General features: G+C 37.7%; 1 protein-coding gene across 4 annotated transcripts in view; it reads right to left on the reverse strand.

The window, feature by feature from the left end:
* SEMA5A (semaphorin 5A) overlaps positions 1–21030 on the reverse strand; it is a 353854-nt gene that overhangs the window by 87952 nt on the left and 244872 nt on the right. For all 4 annotated transcript variants that reach the window (XM_074825752.1, XM_074825742.1, XM_074825761.1 and 1 more), the window contains 2 exons: positions 15826–16033; positions 3155–3272 (listed from right to left, as the gene is read on the reverse strand). In XM_074825752.1, coding sequence (XP_074681853.1) covers positions 3155–3272; positions 15826–16033 — 326 coding nt within the window. The remainder of the gene's footprint in view (positions 1–3154; positions 3273–15825; positions 16034–21030) is intronic.

A 21030-nucleotide genomic window follows, 5' to 3' on the forward strand; every position in this document is an offset into this window, starting at 1 on the left:
ACCCACAGGCATGTGGGTCACCCCCCCATCTTTCAGTCCTCCCAGTGCCAAACTACAACAGCAGGGCCTTCTTCCCACAAGGTCCTGGTCTTTTTTGGGTGTAGCCATCTGGGTCAGTGTGGGGGCCCCCACCTGCCGCAAATCAGTATCTGCTCCACCATAGACTTCCATGGTGGCAGAGGGGGCATCCCTGCCCTCTCACCAGGGGAGTCTCTGCTCTGGCACACCTCCCCCCTTTCTCCCTCTTTCTTCCACTGACCTCGGTGTTTGCACAGATTTCTCCTCACACCCTCTCCTCACAACTCCCACTCCTCCTCCCAGGTTCTCCTTCTTAAATACATTATCGAAGAGGTGCAGCCACTTTCACTAATTGGCTCAGCCTTGGTGCAAAGGTGGGTCTGACTTGGAGCTGGGGGAGCTTCGAGAAGCTTCTCACAGGGGCCACCGCTGTAGCCCCCTCCCCTGCTACCAAAAAACCCCAGCCACTCACTCAAACCAGGACACATGCCAACAAATACTCAAGATATATGAATAATTCCCTAGGAAATAATTTCTCAAGTGCAACCAGCCACTTTTAATTTTGGGCTAAACTAGTGTATAAACAGGCCTCTGATCTGAGTTTAGAAGAAACTGGTCATGCATTAATTGGACAAATTTTCTATAGTGTTAGAAAGATCAGTGTAGTTTTATTAACAATTAAGATATTGGAACCAATTGAAACCAAAAGAGGGAGGGTAGAACGTTTCCAATATTCTGTTATGTTCTGACTGCAACATTATCTTAAATGTATATATCAGATGTCAAGGATGCACATAGCTCAGTTGTCTACAAAATGGAATTCATTATATCCTGCCTTATATATATCCTGTGAATACAGCACATAAAAATGCTGTAAAAACAAATATTTGCAAGCCTCGCTAAGCAAAATTGTAATTGATTGCAGTTTGCCAGAATACAGTGTTATTTTAAAGGAAAGTTTCTATGAAGTTTTCAAATTTGTTCAATAATGTGTTACTTAGAGTTCAGGGGTTTTAAGACAATAAAGTGGTAAACCCACAGTTTTCAGTTTAGACAGTTAATTCTAAAATTTTCCTTATATTATACCATCTCAATCTGCTCAACTCCAAAATTCCTGTGGAGGCTCACTAAATCTTTTCATCTTTCATATGCAGTATAAATCTCACAGTTGTGGATGAATTTCTGAGCAATCCTTTGGTGGTCCCCTGCTTTGACTAGACTATCCTACGTATCCTACACAACTGTCATATAATAGATACTAAATAATTGTTTTTCCAGTTGAATGGAAGCAAATTGAATTCTGCTTTTTAAATCATTTCTCCCTCCCCCTCCAACCTCTCTTGGCCTCATGTTTTGTGTCTATGGAAGAAAACAAAGGCTAATGCCAGAATTCAAAGACTAAGCAGTAGGCAGACTGCTCATGCAAATACCAACCAACCAACCCATTCCAGTAATCCTTCCTAATAAAGCAAACCAACTAGGCCACCAGCAAACCCTCCACATAACCACATTTAGCCTGTGGGATTGCTGCAGGGAGATATGATATACGCGATGTAATTGGAAAGGAATATAATGTACAGTGCATCTAGTTACTTGCCAATCAGGGAGACAAGGACTGCACTAGTGGCTGATTCCAGACTTTCTGTGAGACAATGGTTATGTCTATATTAGCAAGTGGTATGCACATAAACTGCAATCCTGGAACATAAAACAGCTGGTGTTGAAGACTTGACACATACTTTGTATTTTGTGGGCTTTACTTCAGACTCACTGTGGACATGGATCTAATGCCTAGTAGTAGTTGGAGCACAGTTTTGGCTTAATTTAATTTGAAAGTAATGTGGCTTGTGTGCTTCAAGACTGCTTTGTGATGTGAACCAAAGAATATTAGATTGGAAAAATCAGAGTATTTGCCCCCAGATTGTTCCTGATTTGAGCTAAAATGCTAATGCAAAATGAATCCAATGTGAGCCTTTTTTATTAGGCCACTATGTGAAAGCATGGATGCAAAGGACAGGACAAGATATTGTTTAAAAAAATACTATTCAATGTCAAACACAGACAGTCTGAACACAGGAGCTAGTTCTCAAGGACCTCAGAATCAGTGTAGTGATTTTTATCTAGGAGGCTGCTGCAACACATGTAGAGATCACAAGTGAAAGCTGGAAGAACTTCCTACTAATTTTGCACACCTCTAGTTCACTAAACAAAGCCCAGCTTAAGAGAGAGGAGTGTCAGCAAGATGTTAAAAGGAGCTTGTTAAACACATGGAGGACAGAACATGGATGTCGTATGAGCATAAATTCGTAGATGCATGTGCTTCAGTGGCGAGTGGGGACAAGTTCAAGAAGTCCTTATTAGTGATGAAAGCAGAATTGAGTTGGAAAGGCTTCCTCTTCATGGGCAGAAGGCAAAGACAAAGCAGCATGAGTCTCCAAAGGAAAGAGCTTAGTAGCACAAGGAAGATCCTTCTTAACCCTCTTTTTGTGCTCTTTGGAGTGAGGGAAAAGAATCAGTATTAAAACAACACTGGAACCATATTAAAATGGAGGCATATAAATCAACTTTTTTGTTTTGTATTATATTAAATTTATTCAAAATATTTTTTAAAGAGAAGTGTTAAGCCACTGTAAATAGTAACACTAAGTTTATTATAATTATCACTTCTATCATATATGTAGGTGAGACTTAATTCATACAATTCACCCTTCCAATTCATGGAGTTTGAAAGACGTTATATGGCCTTTTATATTAGCAATAATGATCCTAAAAGAAAAGATTATACCACTAGTGATTAATTTTTTTCAAAGTACAAAATGGAGTAAAATCCTGCAGAGAAAAACATGTCAATATTTCTAATCTTAGTGCACATCTGCTTTCAAGGTGGGAACACATTACAGGTAAAACACAACTATCCTTTGACAGTACTATAAATAATTTGATCATAATATATAAGTAGCTTGATAAGAAATAGAAATAAAACCCCTAAATATCCTGCTAAAATCTGATGGGAAGGCCTGAGGAAAATGGCATTAAATACAGTTTTCTGAGCTTGAAAAATCTATGCCATCTTATTTTCATGATATTCACATGGAATCAAAAGTTGTAAGAGAAAAATGAATGTATTTGGACTTACTGGACACACAGTAATGCTTTGTTCCCATTGACTCATGCTCAGACTTTCTTCCAGCGTTGTGCATTTCTTCATCACCATGTCCCAGCCACAGTAAGGGTCTTGGGATCCAATGCATGCACTGTGAATGAAACCAATCAGAAAATATGAACATTTTTCTTCATCTGTATTGGCTAAAGATTTCTAAATAACTATGTGGCATCTCTTCATATTTCATAAGCCTAAAACAGATAGTGAAATCGATCCCTGTTGTGGTAGGGCACAGATGAAACAACAAAACAGAAGAAAAAATTAATTTGAATGCCTACACAAAGCTAAGGTTTCTTTTAAATGCATAACTGAATTTCTGGCTGCATGCATGGTATGTCATCAAGACTGATTATTGTACTTAATTACTAGAGAATTACAGCAATTCATAAAAAGTGTATGGTGTCTGCTCCAAATAAAGAAGATTTCAGGAGTTACGGTTCTTAGTTTTTTCTATCAGTTTTGCAATTATAGTTATCATCTTTGTCAGAAATCAGATGACAATGTCTACTCTTTGAAAATTAATTAGAAAACCCTCTGATTTGTTTTCTACATTGCCACAGAATCACTGGAAGTTCAAAGGGGTGCTGGTGGCTGCCATCACCCCTCTTACATATCACGTGCCGCCCTAGACATTCCCTCCTAGTGACACATGAGGAGGAAAAAGAAAGTTAGAGAGAAGGATGGTAGTCCAGCTTCCTACAGTCTCTGAAGGACCCACTGTACAAAACTAGAAGTTCTTTTCTCAATTAAATGGCAGCTTTCTTTTGTTACTGGTAGGTCAAGCATTACCAGTCCAGGCAATAGTTCTGCAGCTTCATAGCTAAAGATACCTAAGAGAGGAGGTGGAAGTCCCATCATAATGAAGCATAATGTAACTGTTTTAACACTTGTAAAAATACTTATAAATTACTCATTAAAATAATAAATACAACCGTTTTGTATAGATTATAAAAAATGCTAGACTGACCATTCTTGTTCAACTCAAATCTATGGGGATTATCATACTCTCTTTAATTGTCTGTTCACATCACATCTGCCCAGTGAAGGGCCACAAAGATGATTAAGAGACTGAAGCATCTCTCCTATGAGGAGAGGTTGAGAGAGCTGGGACTGTTCAGCCTGGAGAAGAGAAGGCTAAGAGGGGATCTCATCAATATGTACAAATACCTGAAAGGGGGGTGCAAAAAAGGGGGAGCCAGGGTCTTTTCAGTAGGGCCCAGTGACAGTCCCAGAGGCAGTGGGCACAAACTGAAACACAAGAGGTTTCATTTGAACATCAGGAAACACTTTTTTACTGTGAGGGTGACTGAGCACTGGCACAGGTTGCCCAGAGAAGTTCTGGAGTCTCCTTCCTTGGAGATATTCCAAAGCCGCCTGGACATGGTCCCGGGAAACTGGCTTTAGGTGACCCTGCCTGAGCAGAAGGTTTGATGATATGACCTCCAGAGGCCTCTGACAACCTCAACCCCTCTGTTATTCTGTCCTCACAAATCCCTTGTTTTATTCATATTTCTACTTACCTCTGGCATTCCTCATGTAGCTTCATGCTAACATCAGACAAAATGCAGACTTACTAATCCCCTAGTATGCTGTTCCATAATACCATCACAAAGGATTCTTAGTGTTTATAAATGTCAAGGAATTAGGTTCTACAGTACACTTGGCAACGTGGATTGCCAGTACTATGTGAGAGGATAGTTCCCATCTGCAAAATGGTCACAGAGTAAGAGACATAATAGCCAAAACTCCCTAGGAACCCCTAATTAGGCTGCCTGTTCAAAGATAAAGCTTTTGGTTTAAGGGATTCAGTGTTCAGAAGAGAGTTCCCACTGATGTCTCTTGCAGCTGTGAGCATTTCGCATTTTTGTAACTCAGGCTGCACATTTCCATTTAGCTATCTAGAAAGTGAGGAGCACAATTAATGCAAATTATGGAAAATTTTAAGAGTCTTGGTCTTCCACTGTTTATAAGACAAGATGCTCAGTGTTATCCTCCAGAGTATCTCTGATAAAGAACATGTTTTATGAAAAAAGAATACAAAACAAAATTAAAGGCTGACATAATGCACAATTGGCAACATCAGCTGTGCAACTTCTCAAGGTAGAAGTGCTCATTTTTCCAACTTCACTGTTCCTTTATGTGAAGTGTTAATATTTTTAAATGCAGTCATTATGCTTTAGACACTTTCTATGAAAATATAAAATATTTTGAAAGTCAGTATCCTTTCACTTAGAATCACACTGCCTCTTTCCTGGGAGCAAGCTGATTCTTCTCCCACTCTGCTCTTAGACCCCATTTCCTCTTTTGCTTTTGTTTCCACATTACCTTCCACTCAGGCACATAAAAATGCCTTTCACCGTTCATTACAAGTCATTCAGAAGTTATAAGTAGGGCACTAAAAGTATATTTTGACTGTTCTTATAACCTCCTGGTATTAGCACAGATCCTAGTTTCATGAAAGAAATAAAGTTTAAAAAATGCTGAAAAGTCCTTGCACTGTTGGGACAAAGCATGTTCACTCATCCTCTGGACACTGAACATGGCCATTTCAGTGAATGAGCAGGTTTGGAGAGCACTGCAGCAAGATAAAATGAGGTGAATCTTTTCAGAATTCAGTTAAGAAGGTCCACTGAGTATATGAAAACTGATTTTAAGAACTTAATAACTCATCTAACCTCATGCAGATGACGAGGCTAAATGCGAAGAACTTCCTCCATAAATGAAAGGCATTACCAGTCTTCAATACTGGGTTTTTTTTTACACTACAATACATAAATTAATCCTGGAAACATATGAACTATTCCAAACAAAGCAACAGGAAATTCTGTCTGAGAAGTATTCCTCACATGAAAAACTCTAGTTCTGCCTTTTGTTTTTTAGAATGTTCTAACTGCTTGTCCCAGTCATTATTATATGTCTCATTTTATAAAAAGTTTAATTTTTGAAATCTTATATTTAGACACAAAAATCATACCATGAAAGTGGAGTTCAGCATCATCATCCTCTTTCTGGCATTTCACTTCACCATGCCAGATATATTCATGAAACAAGGCAGGACCTGGATTAAATAGCTACCCTTTTCTCAGGTATTGGCACAACAGTCCTCTTCTGTTCTCCTCCCTGCCTCACATCTTAGAGGGTTTTCTTATTTGTTTCTTTTAGATCACTTGCTTAGATCAACAATATCTCTGAAAAGCAGCTATCTTTTCTTTTAAATGAAAAGAAGAAGAGAGATAATATGTGGGTAAATTTTTATCTGTATTTGCTTAATTATGTCACCTTTTAAAATAATTTTCTTTCCTTTGAGGGATAATTTAATGTGTGAATAACAGCAGCTAATTATTTTGATCTCCTATGCCTAAATAAAAGAAAACCAAGAGACAACAAAATAAGTTTAGAGACAGAAAATCAGTACTTCTACCTGAAATGTGAAATTTAAAGAGGCTATTATTAACTCACAATTATGTGTCCTTACTGTCCTTCATCAATTAAAATTTCATATTGTTTTAAAACTTCTTTAATGCATCTCTCTCCCAAGAGATAGCAGTGAGAAGAACAGCTTCAGTGTGTACACAAAATAACAAAAGAAATCGTACAAAATGGCTATCAAATTCACGTAAGTAAGGAAAGTTGAAAATCAGATACCACTACACATCTTTATCGCTTTGTCCTCCCAAATCTCTGGCTAAATTGAAGCCATCTGAGATGTTACTCTTGAAAAATTAGATAAATTTTAAAATTATTATTAGGTCTTTCAGTTGATGGGGCCCTTTCAGATAGTGACACTGGAAGTATAAGAGCTGATAATATATTAACCATCTTGTCTCTGGAAGTCTACCCTACATCTCAGTTTCACCAGAGATGAAAATGAATGTTTTGTCTGTTACTCCAGTAGGCATCAGCCCACACCTCTAAGATTTCATGTGATTTGTCCCAGCACTGCTAAAACTGGCAATTTTGTGCAGGAAGGAAATTCAGGAAAAAAAGTGAATTGGTTCATTCAAAGACTCCTGATGCCACTTAACCTGTAGAGTCAGCACTCTCTACAAAAACATTCAACAACTTTTGACTTCTACTGATTGATTCTAATTTTTCTCTATGTTGTCATTTCACATTTTTTACCAAATGTAAATGATAGGTGGTTGAGCGTCTCTCCTGCAAGGCACTCATTTGGCTGTGATGGTTTGGTATGCAACACTTAAACAATGGATTTTGACTGACTAGTGACAGAACCGTAAGTCACCTCACTCTAAAGAAAACCAGCAATAGCACGTCATTTTCTTCATCTATTTTATAATTATCACCAAGCAGGCTAGCACAACTGCTCTGCTTCAGTTACTTTTGAGATGATTTATTCAGATAGAAAATGAGTCAGAAATGAACACCGTTCAGAGCAAAATATATAAAAAACCCATTCAGTTTTAGACTTAAATGAATTTGGTATGTGTGCTCCAAAGAACAAAAAACCTTTAAGATTAAAAGCTGTATCCTGATACCATTGATTTCAAAAAGATTTTAAAATCTCCTTCCAGGGCAAGAATATACTTCCATATCATATACATTGTAAGTGCTAATCAGGTATCCTCATGAGCTGTAACGTTTTATTCAGAGAATATATAAACATAAGAGGTGCATCTTCTGAGACTGTTCAATGAACCATTTTTCTGTCTTTATCTATACACAGCATTTTAAAGAACAGAGGATATTTCAGTCTCCTGACCCTTTCAATCATTTCTACTGAGATAGCCATGCCTATCTAGTTCCAATTACTGTCAGCTGTGATCTGGATGCTTTGTCTACCAGGAACTGAACTGGGGTCACCGTCTTATTTCACAGAAGTCGGTTTCCTCACTGCAAATTTAAACAGACAACTGAAGATAAAAGCCTGTCTTGTGTTCCAAATGCACTGTGCTATCCATTTCTGAATGAATACATGAATCTGATACTAGATTTCTGTACAAAGGTACCTATCAGTGGTTTCATTACTACTGGTTTTGTAGATGTATACATATATATGTGTGCAATGAAGAACGGGGGTCTAAAGATATAGATGAATGATGCAGAACAACATAAATGGTAGGCACACAATTTATAAAGTCCTAGGAGCTCAAACTAAGATGTGTGTTAAATATTCAGAATACTGCTTAACTGTTGCCTGTACTGTTAAGAAAAATCAAAACTTTTAATCATCTCAGTCACTCTGTGTGAACTACTGTTGCTTCCTCTTACTTGAATTATTATAAGACAATCAATTTTATCAATTTAACAAACAATTCAATCTTGCAACATGCACTGACAATATTAGCCTTAAATCTACAAGCTTCTCCCTTCAAATCCAGAATCAGGAATTTATGTATAATTTGTTTAGCAAAGTTGTTTATAACACACAATTCTCTGAATATTGGCACTTCCAAGTGGCTCTACTTGGAACAAATGTGAAAGCCAACTTTCAGAGCACGCTCTCTACAAGTGAATGCAGGCTTGCCATTCGTTATAAAGAAATAACATCTGAGGTCCCTATCCATGTCAATCAGCCAAGACAGAGCTTTCAGCCCTCTGACTGGGAGGTAGGAGCCTGGAAATGCTGGGATCACCAGGTGCAGCTAGGGTTTTCAAAGCCCTTTTGATGGGCTGAAACTAGAGCTTGCAAATCTGTGATGTACAAACAGACTCTGAAAATCTGAGCTACCTAAGTGGCAAGGAAACCCAAGAGCAACAGATTTGGGGATTTTCCCCACACTTTTATGTGTTGCTAGACCAGAATAGCAATACCAGAATAGCAATAACATGCTGGATGCATTTGCTTCCATATGGCATCACCACGTGTTTAAAAGACCTGCACATCTTTAGTGGACATAAGTGTAAACAGGATACATGACTGCCAAATCCTTTTAGTCAGCTGTAGCCTAGGTTCTTTTGAAATAAATGTCGAGGTTAACTTTATACTAAAATACAAATCAATTATAAAGATATAAAGCCCAGATTTAGGATGTACAACTTGACTCCTTAACAGTACTAACCAGATAGCAGGTATCCCAACATTTCAAGGGCACCATTACCTCTCATTCTAGAAGTAACTGTAGATACCTTCACTGGCCTGACAACGTATTATGAGGAGCAAATGGCATTCAAAGCCACTCAGTTTGGGCTCATAGAACTGGAACATACAAACCCCTGTCCTGGAATCTTGTCCACAGTTCACAGTGTTGCATCAAGAATATTCTTTCTCTCTCATACATTCAGGTCAATAGTGGACTCTTAAACTTGGATATTAATTTTCTGTAGAATTTCAAATAATGAAAACGTCCACAAAAAAGATTATAGAATATTAAGAGAGCTGCAAATAATTCTTGGGAAAAAACAATTGGTGTGTAACACAGAGCACTGCAAGCTGAAATGTGTAGGGTATGTGCTGGCCTGACTGAGTAGCAGTCCAGTATGTGATACATTAAATTATTTTAAAATAAAACACCTTCCACGTTTGCCCTGTTGTTTCTTTTTTTTTTCTCCCTTTTTTACCACCTAGTCCCTTTAACTTCTGTTTCCAGAGAATACACTTGCCAAGTATCAAACAACTAGTGAAATGATCTCTTGGAACGTGGGTTGCTTTAAACATGTCAGGTGATTTTCAAGAAAAACTACACTGAACTTTTGGTATTTTATAAAGCAATGAATTACATCATGACATATGAAAACCACATGCCTGTTTTAAATTTTTATTTCTTAGCTCACTCCTTTGTTTAAAATAATATCCTACTATTAAAATCTGAATTGCAAATATGTAGTCAAGTCCATCTGGTTTTCTTACAACTTTGCAAACTAAAAGGAAAAGACATTTTTCCTTTTCCTCATAAGGCTACTTCAAGAAATACATTGGAAGCAGACTCTAAAACTCTACCTGTTTATCAAATTCCTTCTTGTTTGCCAAAAGTGTGTGCTTACAATACAATACATACATGCATAGATCACATACTTTAAAGAATTGTGACTAAATATTTCAGGAGCAGCAAAATGTAAATGCATAGTTTGTCTCCAATGCATTTTGTTGGCCAGATAGACAATGACACTTTCTGCAAAAACCTTGGTCTTCACAGAGGAAGAAAGAAATATAGGTCAACCTCAGATCTGTAGAGCTTCAACTGATTCCCTCCCCAGCATGGAACTAATATTGTACTTCTTTTGAGTGAGGAAAACTTTCAACTGTGTTTATTTCATAGTTCTGCTGACTCTACTAGTGTTCTCATAAGTCCGCACCAATGGAAGATAATTTTACAATGTATCTAATACCTAAAAAAAGACTTCCCATTTTTAAAATATGCTTATAATCTAGTCTTGCAGCCAGGATTACGGTTTATCCCAGCCTGGGAAATTTATAAGGATTCTGATTCTAGAATATTAGTTCATATCAGTCCTCACGTGGTTCTGACATTCTAATGCAGCAGTGTGTTTCTCTGATTTAAACTGGCATAAGGCTTGCATAATTTGAAACAAGGAAATCTACCTGGATATCCAAAAATAACTATTCTGGAATGATTACTTCAAAACGAGCAATTTCAATTCCATGTATTGGCAAGCTCTTCTGGACACATTAGCCCCTAGTAATAGTTTAGACCACATTACACATTGTTAACTTGTATAATATTAGTATATAGGAATAATTATTCCACTATGTAATGATAGCCAGTGTTTTATTGCCAGGAAAACAGGTTTGTACTGAGTGTAGGAATACTTCTGAGGAAGCAACATCTATAGCTAAGGCAAATAAAGGAATGCAACAGTGGCTGAAATACTTGATCTAATAATCTTGCTGGAGTTCTAGGAATGAAACAAAGCATAACCAAATTTGCAGTAATTGTTTTCTTCTGTTAGGTAATCCAGTATCCTTTTCTGTACTGTGCTGCTACAGTTAACTTCTGTGTACATACAAATTGCTTAGCTGATGGTTAATAAAGAAGCAAAAAATAAAAACGATGGAGTGCAGAGAGAGAAAAGTTATGGTTACGGTAGAATAGCTATGATAACATTACATTACAAAACAATCTTGTGGCCCAATAATGTTTTAAACATATAAAGTAAAAAACAATATTCAAAAATTTCCAGAAGTTGTTTTTTTTTACACCAGAGAAGTCACTATTTGTACAGCTTTTAGAAAATGGCACTATTTGTTTACTTAAACATAATGTCATAGTGAGATTAGTTTTCAAGCTTTCTAAGTGTGTGAAACCTATCTTCCATCAGAAATACCAATTCGTGACCTTTACTTGGTAAGATTTTGCAGAACATTGGGCTGATACAACCTTTTATTGCCCCTACTTTCAGAACTGATGCACTGAAAACTCCATTACAAATTATAACATCGACAAATTTGCCTCAGAGAAATCACTGCCATCCAAGGTTGATTTTGAAGGCTACAGCTGACAACAAAAGCAAGCTGACTGGTTGCTTTTTTCAGGGAACAAAGTCTTTATCCCCCCGCTACAGATCTTATTCCTTATTTCAGATGCATAGAGCCTTCAAAGTAAATAGCAAACACGGCAACTTTAGAGAGTTTAATAGTTATCTTCTCATAATCACCATTCTATTTATCTCACATTATAGTTATTGGCAGATACAAAAAATTCAGTTGTGCTTTACGCTTGGCCTACTCAACTCTGAAGAAGTACAGAGAGACGGAGAATTCACAGTGAAAATAGTTCCAGTAGATAATATGGATGGTCTTCCATAAAAATTGGATAAACATGTGAATTGCAATATCCAGGTGATAATAACCTGGTCAAATCTCAAGGATTTTCCCCAAAAATAGTTCGGATAGCCGAACTAAGGTAACTGCTCTGCTGCTTTCTCCTGGAGAATGTAGATGCCAGGGCTTTTTGGAAAGCTGTAAGAACTCACACGTCTCTATTTTTCCCTAGCTGACTCCTGAAAACAGCAGGATTATGTTCAAAACTATTCAGCCATTGGCAGAAGCCTCTGGGAGACACCCCCCCACCATGAAAACTGACAATCCAAATAACCAGCACGGCCAACTCATAAACGAGAAGATTGTGACATACTGGAAAGTGCTGAGCAACTGAAACTACAGGTGTAAGAACAGGCTCTGCCTATGGTATGGCCTGCTGTCATAATAATAAAGTGCACTGAGCTGCACCTAGAACACACACACACAAAAATCAATTTTAGCCTCCAAACATAAAACAAGATTTTCAAGGGCCTTCAATAACAGTGTTTGTGGGAGTGGAGACATGAGCTGGTATGGAACAGGAATATCCTGAATCAGAGGGAATGTCTGTCAGAGGCAACACCATGTCACAGAGGACTCTACCACAGCCAAGTGCTGGAAGAACAGATTTACAAGGAAATATGAATTAGCGAAATATGTAGAGCATACCAGACTGATAAGTAAGAAGACATAATAAACTACAAATAAAAGCAATAACCACTTGCTTTAGAGTCTAGTACATGAAGATAAAACAAGGAATAATGAACTAAAAAGAAAAAAATAGTCTCAAGAAAATTATCTTGACTTTGAGATAATAGCTCAAAGAGAGACTGAAGATGCATTGTCTGAAAACTTTGAAATAAACCTAAACAAAAAGATTAGAAAATATTAGATGGTGAGCACTCTGCCAATGATACAAAAAAGCAGAGCAGATGAGCTAGTGTGTTTTAAGGCTGTTATTCACACACAAGCATGCTCTATTTCTCAATAACTATGTAAAATAGGTATTAAAGACTACACATTCCCTTGATCTGGGGAAGAAACTAGTTATTACTGATGGAAGTTCAGAATATAGACTTGGTGCAGTTGTACAGCCCTAAATATGACAAATATTAGTAGATAAAATTAAAACAATCCAAAAAAGAAACACAATGCCCCAAGGTATTACCTCAGGTAAGGTTTACCCATTATTCTACTTTACCCATTGCTATAGCATAGAAGTAATAGTTGGCAACATGTAACAAAAATGTATCAAAGCACCCAGCAATGCAGTGACTAAGTTTCAGATGTTTCATTACCTAGTGAAATTTATAGCCCCAAGTAAGGTACCTACACTCTCTCCACATGTAGAGAACCAAATATGCTTGAAATCTAGCATAAACTAGGAAAGAAACTAGGCAAGCCAAAAATGGTGAGAGAAAGATTATGTCTGCATTTTCCAAATGACCTGAGTCCCTAATGATAGATGACAATAAGATGCCTTATTTCATCTAGATCACATCTGTAAATCCTCTGCTTTCTCACAAAACAGAGCTAGAATTGCTGGTAAACTCTTTAACCAAGAAGAAAGCATGGATGGCAACCATTTTCATGCAGTGGATATTTAATTATTACAAGTAAAGCCATACAACTACAAAAGATATGACTGAAAAATCCCACAAGGAATAATTTTATCTCCTTTTAAGTAGGTCACTCCAGTGGAAGATGAGACTTCATATACCTCTGAGCAGAGGAACAGATTATCATTTGAGATGGATTTGAGTCATTTAACTACTGTTCTACTCAGTAAAATGGGAACAGCACCACTTTTTTTTGTTTGTGTTTTTTTTTTTTTTAAAAAAAATAAGCAAGCTCTTAAAATCTAGTCAATTCGACCCCACTGCTTAAAGAGGGAGAGGAATGCCTAGTTTGCAGCCATGCATGGGGTCTACGATTTGAGACAACAGTCCCACCCCACAAGGGCAGAAGCACACTGATGTGCCTCAGGAATTGTCCTGACAGAAGCACAGGTACCAGGCACCTTGTGGGACCTCCACAGAAGCACCAGCTAAGCAGGTGTTCTGGAAGTCTCATCTCTGGATTTTGGAGTTCACACCTCACTAATAACATAATAAGGCCTTTAAATGTCTGAAGGCAGGCTTGGTGTAAATACGGGACACCGGTACTGTTGAGCTCTCTGTGTTTATGACTGCCATCATGAGTACATAGTCCCTAAGAAAACACAGAATACCAGCTCAATCTCCCTTTCTGAAATAAACACATCTGCTTATGGAAACACGTTCAATGTCTTGTGCAACCAGAATGGCATAATCATATCATATTCCAGAAAGGAGAAAAGCATAAGTATATGCCATTGGATTTTTTCCTATACACACATGCAAACATATACCACTCCCAATATATAAGTCCTTCACTGAATGAAAAGAAGGAAACAAAACAAAAAGGGCTGTGGGACCACCACACATCCTGTTTCAACTCGCTAAACTAAAGAAAGATGAAACTTGGTCTTATGTTGGTCCCTAAACCAACAAAAAATTTGAGGCAGAGACTTGCCTATATGTAATTTTTCATTGAAGTAAGCTTTGCAGGTCTTCCAACGGGACTTTGAGTGTCCTATCACTTCTGTTTTAGTAGAAAATGCCTAAAATATGCTACATAAGAGAACATAAACAAAAAGGGCTGGTAAAGAACTGTAATAAGGAGAATATTCTCCTTCCCTTGTCTACTCCGCTTATCCAGGGCACAGCTTTACCTTCAGTCTTGTTCTCAACCCAGTAGCCTTTCACTGGCCTCCTGCATGGCACCAATCTCCACATAGGGCCAGGTCCCTTAGAAAAGTCCTTCCGCTGTCTCCAAGCCACAGCTCTACACCTGTGTCCTGTGGCCACCTCCCTGCTGTGACCACACTCATGGTCCATCTGACAGCCAGAAATGTCTCCATCTGCAGATGGTCACTGCCTTTCATGGGAGGTATGATCTCTCTGCCTGCTGCACAAGTTAACGTCTCTGTGATCCTGAGTGTAGCAGCCAAGAGAGGCAACTGGCAGCCTTTCTCCCTCCTTTAACAGACCAGCTTCCCAAGGAAGCATAAAACAAGCAAAAGCAAAACAAGCTAAAAAAACCCAAATGCCTCTGTCACAGTTCTCAAAAAGCTCATCACACTGGTTCAGAGTCTAACTCATAAAACAGAACAATTGTACTGAATCACTGGAACCATACTTCTATCAAAGGGAAAAATACAACTAATTAGATGAAATTAACAATCTCTAATAGCATATGTTTCACAATCCAGAAGTAATTCTAGATAACCTATAGAAAAGTTGTATGCTGAACTTCAAATTCCCTAACTACCATAATACAGTCTAATATCAAATGATAATTTGTAAATTATTTTCCTTGTTTGTCTGAACAACTGTTAGCTGCATAACACTTTCACCTAGTTGAATATTTACATTTATTATGGTTTCCTGGTCCAGCACGAGTCTTAATTATCAGTTCATCCAATCCAGTTTTCTTTCTGAACCCAGAGAGATATTGTTTACTCAGTTATAATACAACTTTAAATAAAAAAACCCCACAAAATCTTAAATTTGTCCACGTTTCAAGCTTTAAATACATTAAGCCAGCAGTTATACTGCACATTATCAGATACCTGTTTCCTACATAAACCATTTTTTACTGTTTCATTTCACAATTCAGAGTCTGTATAATGACACTTAAATATCAATATAATTTCTTGAGAGTCTGATTTGGTCCTAAAGTCAGTATAAGAAGTCAGAGACACTTCTGATAAAAAGTATACACAGAAAGTCATTGCTGAGAGAGGTAATTAATTTGGATTCCTACTCAGAGTCACTTTTCTTCCCCATTTTTCTGCAACACCCCCAAGTATTTTTCTCCAATCAAACTTGCTGATTCTTCATACCTGTATGTTTTGTAAAAGAGACATCTCTTCAGGGGGACCTTAATCACGTGTTCTTGAAGGCCCACAAAAAGGACACTCTGGCTGTGCAGAATCTGAAGGCTCCTGATGGGCTCTTGCTGACTTTTCGGCAGGAGTTCAATTTCCTCAAGTAGGCAGCTGCTTGAAGTCTGGTTCATTGGGGCAAGTACTTTCTTAATAGTGCCATAGTCTGCAAAAGCAAGAGAAAAACGAGTTAATAAAAATCACACTAACAATTCTACCTACTTGGTTCATTCAGTGGACAAATCTTTGTCCCATGCTGGATGTTTTCAATGAAGCCTCAGAATGTGGGAGTACTTTGACTGGAGTTTCCTAAACTGCTTATAGTACAGCGAAAAGAACTTGAAAACAGCTATTAAAGTTTTCTATGTGTTGTAATAGAGTAAAAAATAATTTTATTAGTGCAGAACAGACTTCACAGCAGTAGTCACTAGAAAACAAGTTTTCAAAGTCTGGCTATTGTAAATGCACATTCACAGCAAGGGTTAACGATTTCAGTTTACTAGATTGTACTACACTTCACTATGTTTAAAGCAATTTAAAAAGCAATGAAATTCATCATTGCCCCAGTCTGTTTTCAAATTCTGTGTTAAAAACTGTGGGGTTTAGATATGCATCGCATTCGTTTAATAAAGCACACAGGTACAAATATCTGCAGGTCTTAATTGAGTCTAGGTGAATATAACAATAACATGAGCCTGTGTCCCTTCTTACTTATCTGGATTTTGACCTCTGAAAAATCGTATCTTTTAGCATTTGCTCTTCACTTCTATTCTTATTGTGATTTCTCAGCAGACAGTTAAACATCACAAACCAGTGTCAGACGACTGTTGAGATTTCTGATTCACTCATGCAAAGTTTTTAAATAATTTAAAAATATCAAAGAACATTTGTTCTGAACATAAAGGACCACATTCTCACACTGATAAATATTTTAGGTAACTGTCTGACCAAAACTGCATTATGCAATCTTCTATATGCCAGCAATAGTAAATGCTAAAGATTCAACACTGCAAACACATACTGAGATCAGCTATTACTCATGTGAAGTCTCAAAAGACTGTGACAGCTCTTGTGAGTCGGTAACAACTGCAAGACAAATGTTTGGGATGCTCTGTTCTGCAGCCCAGTAAATACGGTTTTGCCATCACAGGCACAGGGCAAGAGGCTTGGTGGAGAGCTGGCAACACAGGGTTTCAGCATGAGTCTGGCACTGTCTTGGCAGGAGCTGATTTTAGCCGTGGCAGCATTTGCCTGGTAGCCACATGCCTGTGGCCTTCCCTGTGCTGGCTTCACTCTGGGAGCAGCCGGGGCAGGCGGCTGGCACCCCCACATAGTCACTGGGGGACAAACAGCCCCTCTGGGGTAATGGGGCTGGGGGAGGGCAGCATACAGCTCCCAAACTTTGTCTTGGGAAGTGGTGAGAAACAGCAAGTAATCAACCTTAAGAAAATACAAAAAAAGTAGCCTCAAGCAGACTCCAAAACTGAAGTGGAGGTGAAGAACCCAAGACACTAATTAATGTTAAAGTCTTCTCCCCCTTTCTGAGGAAGACTGAATAGTCAGTCTTAAGACCTGGAGAAATACTGGAAGGGCGAGCATAACACCAAATAACAGGGGGAGCTAGTAGGAAGTTTATGTGTAAGATTTTAACCATATTATTAACAAAACTTTGAATAAATAGATAATATGGATTTAATTTTATTAGACAGTCAAAACTAATTAGATGAACCATAAATGCTTAGTTCAGTATACAAAGTGCACTCCCATTTGTTCATAACAAGATTTTGAGTGTAACAGATCATGTTTGCATGTTAAAGTCTTCTGACTGACCTCCCAATTCTTAGTATAATCACTTCATATAACTGTTTAGATTTTCCTCCTTTCTTGGAATAAACAAGCTTGTCAGGATTTACTGTATGTAAGAGTACTAAAAAACCCCTTTCATTAAATGACAATTTTCATCTTCATTAAAATTTAACCTTTTTGATATTAAAAAAATTCTAATTTGACTACCTTTTTTTTCCCAAACAACCTAATGTAGAGTTATATTCAAAAAATAATTAAACCTTTGCCAAGAGTCAGTTTTGTCTCAGAATTAAGCGATAACCAGCTCAACTGAAGAAAACAACAAGCAGTGTTTCCGCTGGTGATTGCTGGATGCAAAATCTCAACTATAATTACAGCAAGTTTCAAGGTCAAAATATGGTCTGAGAAGTGCCCAGAAAAACATCAGTGGCTGTGTTAGTTAGTCACTGACTAAAAAAAAAAAGATTTTTTGGAGCACAGAGGTTGGAAAAATGTACTAACAGGAAGAAAAGAAGCAGTGAGATCATTTTACAGACGCAAATGAATTGGTATCACTTTATAGATCAGTTAGCTCAACTCTATATCACTTGTCTAACTGGCAGCCAACAGATTCAGTATGATTCACGATGCATTGCATTTGGCTTGCCATCTTTATCCTGCATGAGACAAAAATCGGGTACACATTCAGCACGTGCTTCTTGTTCAGACTAATATTTCTTCCTGCCGCTGTGCCAGGTCTGGCATCTACAGAGTGAGTCACTTGCTGTCACCTCCCGCAAGATAAGAGAAGAAAAAAGACATGGCTGGAGGCCTCATTCCCCCATGCCTACATACACGTTTAATTTAGAAGTGCAACTTTGGACAAGAGAATATTCTGTGTTTCTTTTTTCCTCAGTAAATTTGTTTATCATAGAGGGCAGCATTACAATTTTTTTATGTTCAGGTCTATGAGCTGGAGAATATGGTTACAGCAGCATACTACCTTAGAATGAAATAAAATATTCTCACTTTGAGAACTGGAGCACTAATGCCTTCCCCAGGACAGCTGTTATTGCTCTTGTTCTTCCTTCTTATCTTGGCATACAGTCTTCGTTCCTCCCATTTCCTTTGCTTTCTTTCAGCATCTCCCAAACCATTTCTTTCCCATTTGTTGTCTAAGAGGATTAGCATTCATACAGAAATGTCGAAAGTCATAAATGACTGGGCTTTAAGTGAAGAAGCAGTGCCAGAGATCCAACAGATTATCAGAAAGAAACACTACTCTTCACAGCAGCAATGTGGGTCATATACAAGTTCAGTAAAAAGGAATAAAATGTTATCTTAGATCTACCTCTGCCTCAGTAAACTCTCTTACTTCTGACCTTCTGTAAACTATCTTCTTTAAATTCCTCCCACCTATGACACTGATTTTGCATGGACCACCTGGGAGCCCAACTAGAGTGAGGATCTGTTCTTATTCTACAACTTTGAGACAGATTAGCAGCTATGTTCATCAGACTATAGTACATAACATGGGCAGCTACCAACCCCCTCAAACTATACTAGCATGTAATACTGGCTATACCAGGCTTCCTTACAGCGGAAAATCATAGCCATTGCATCAGTAGTTTTAAAAGACAGGTACTTTGCTCCAGTGTTTCAAATTCTGCTACAGTGTGTGCAACATTATGCATCCAGCCTCCAGATTTCCATTGCAGATTTCCTAAAGAACTTGTAAAGGTCCCATCTTCAAAAGTGTTGTCTGTTCAGCCATTTTCACACCACAATTGTAAAGCAAAACAAAGAGAGAAGCAGGGAAAGATATGTCTTGAATACAGCTCTGGGGCATGGAGGTTTTCAGACCTGTCAAAATCTTTCAAGTGAATATTTACTTTATAATCTAACTGCCCACTTCTGCCAAGAAATAGCTAAGAAGAATAGTAAGCACAGACCTTCCTAATGGATGTAACTTTATTGCCATGGACACAAGGTAAGTGTCAGTTTCATCACAAATGTCAAGGCTGAGTCCAACAGCTCTTCAAGAATTCGAATGAATGGCATCTTCACATTCTGAGCATAAGCAAGACATGTTGGAATAGATCCAGACACCTGACAGCCTTGGTTTAAGGATGATAGAGTATATAGAGTAGTAAAAGATAACAACATTGGCCAGAATGAGTAAATAATGTGCTTTGTTAATTTGTATCACAATACTTTTAAAGAGACCTGCAAAACCAGCAACTGAACATTAGAAATCCAATGACTGTGAATGAAGATGAAGAAGAAAGAAAAATTCTAGTTTAAATATTACTATGTAATGCATATGAAACTACAAAGAACTGAATGGAAAACCTGAGATGGAATTGTAGAGAACAAGCTTAGAGGCAACAGTCTGTAATGAACAAAATGATAATGGGACAAAATCAAAGGATGATCTCTAAACTGAAAAGCAAAGTTTAAGATGTAAATGGTATAAAGCATAGCCATCAACGGAGAACACTGCAAGAGTGTGGCTGAAATCATTATAACATCTACGGTGACACCTGCAAAGGAAAACAGAAAATGAGCACACAAAACAAATGGCAGATTCAACAAACTAATAAAGCTGAAATTTCTTGAGTTTCCTAACAGAAATAAGAACAGTCGAAGAAGCTGCAGCAACTTCTTGCTATTATTTAAAAAATATTGTTGCATTCTTCAAGCAGAAACATCTTTAACAAATCATCCAAAATAAGGCAGTATCGAGATAAGTTCATTTCACTTCTTTAAAACAAGGGAGAAAACTTCTACCCATTCCTTTTTGAGAGGGAAACACTTTCAGTCTTAACTCTTGCCATATTTGACAGTGAAACAAAACCTGATTTAATCTTCATTTTATTGTAGTTTAGCGTAGTACCTTGGAAAAAGAGTTGGTCTCCAGAAAGCAACTGAACCAGCACCAGAACACAGAATCCAAGTCAACATTTTTCAGAGGAGAAGCCTACGGTATCATCTTTCAGTCATGTTGCAAAAGTCATTGGTGCCTTCTAAACTACGTGAGTTGCTAGCAAATGAAACTTGTCATAGTCTCAGATATATCCTCAGGCCAGTTGTACGCCTATATTTATGACAAGTATCCCTACACTTTCTGAGCATAACAAGGTTCCTTTACATATCTGAAAATCTCCTTGCATATATCAAGAAAAACTCAAGGAACAGCAAAATCCACTGCAAATTATAAACTAAGAACAGTCAATGTAAATAAGGGCCTTTTGCAATTTCCCCACACTAGAGTTTAGAAAAGTAAGATGACTTAAGTAGATGAAAGAACGTGGTCAATACAGAGGAAAGGGCCAGTCAACGCAAGACAAAAAAAGGAAGCTAAAGCTATATTTGGTA

Source organism: Strix aluco, chromosome 1, assembly GCF_031877795.1.
Source record: "Strix aluco isolate bStrAlu1 chromosome 1, bStrAlu1.hap1, whole genome shotgun sequence".
NCBI classification, from domain to species: Eukaryota; Metazoa; Chordata; class Aves; order Strigiformes; family Strigidae; genus Strix; species Strix aluco.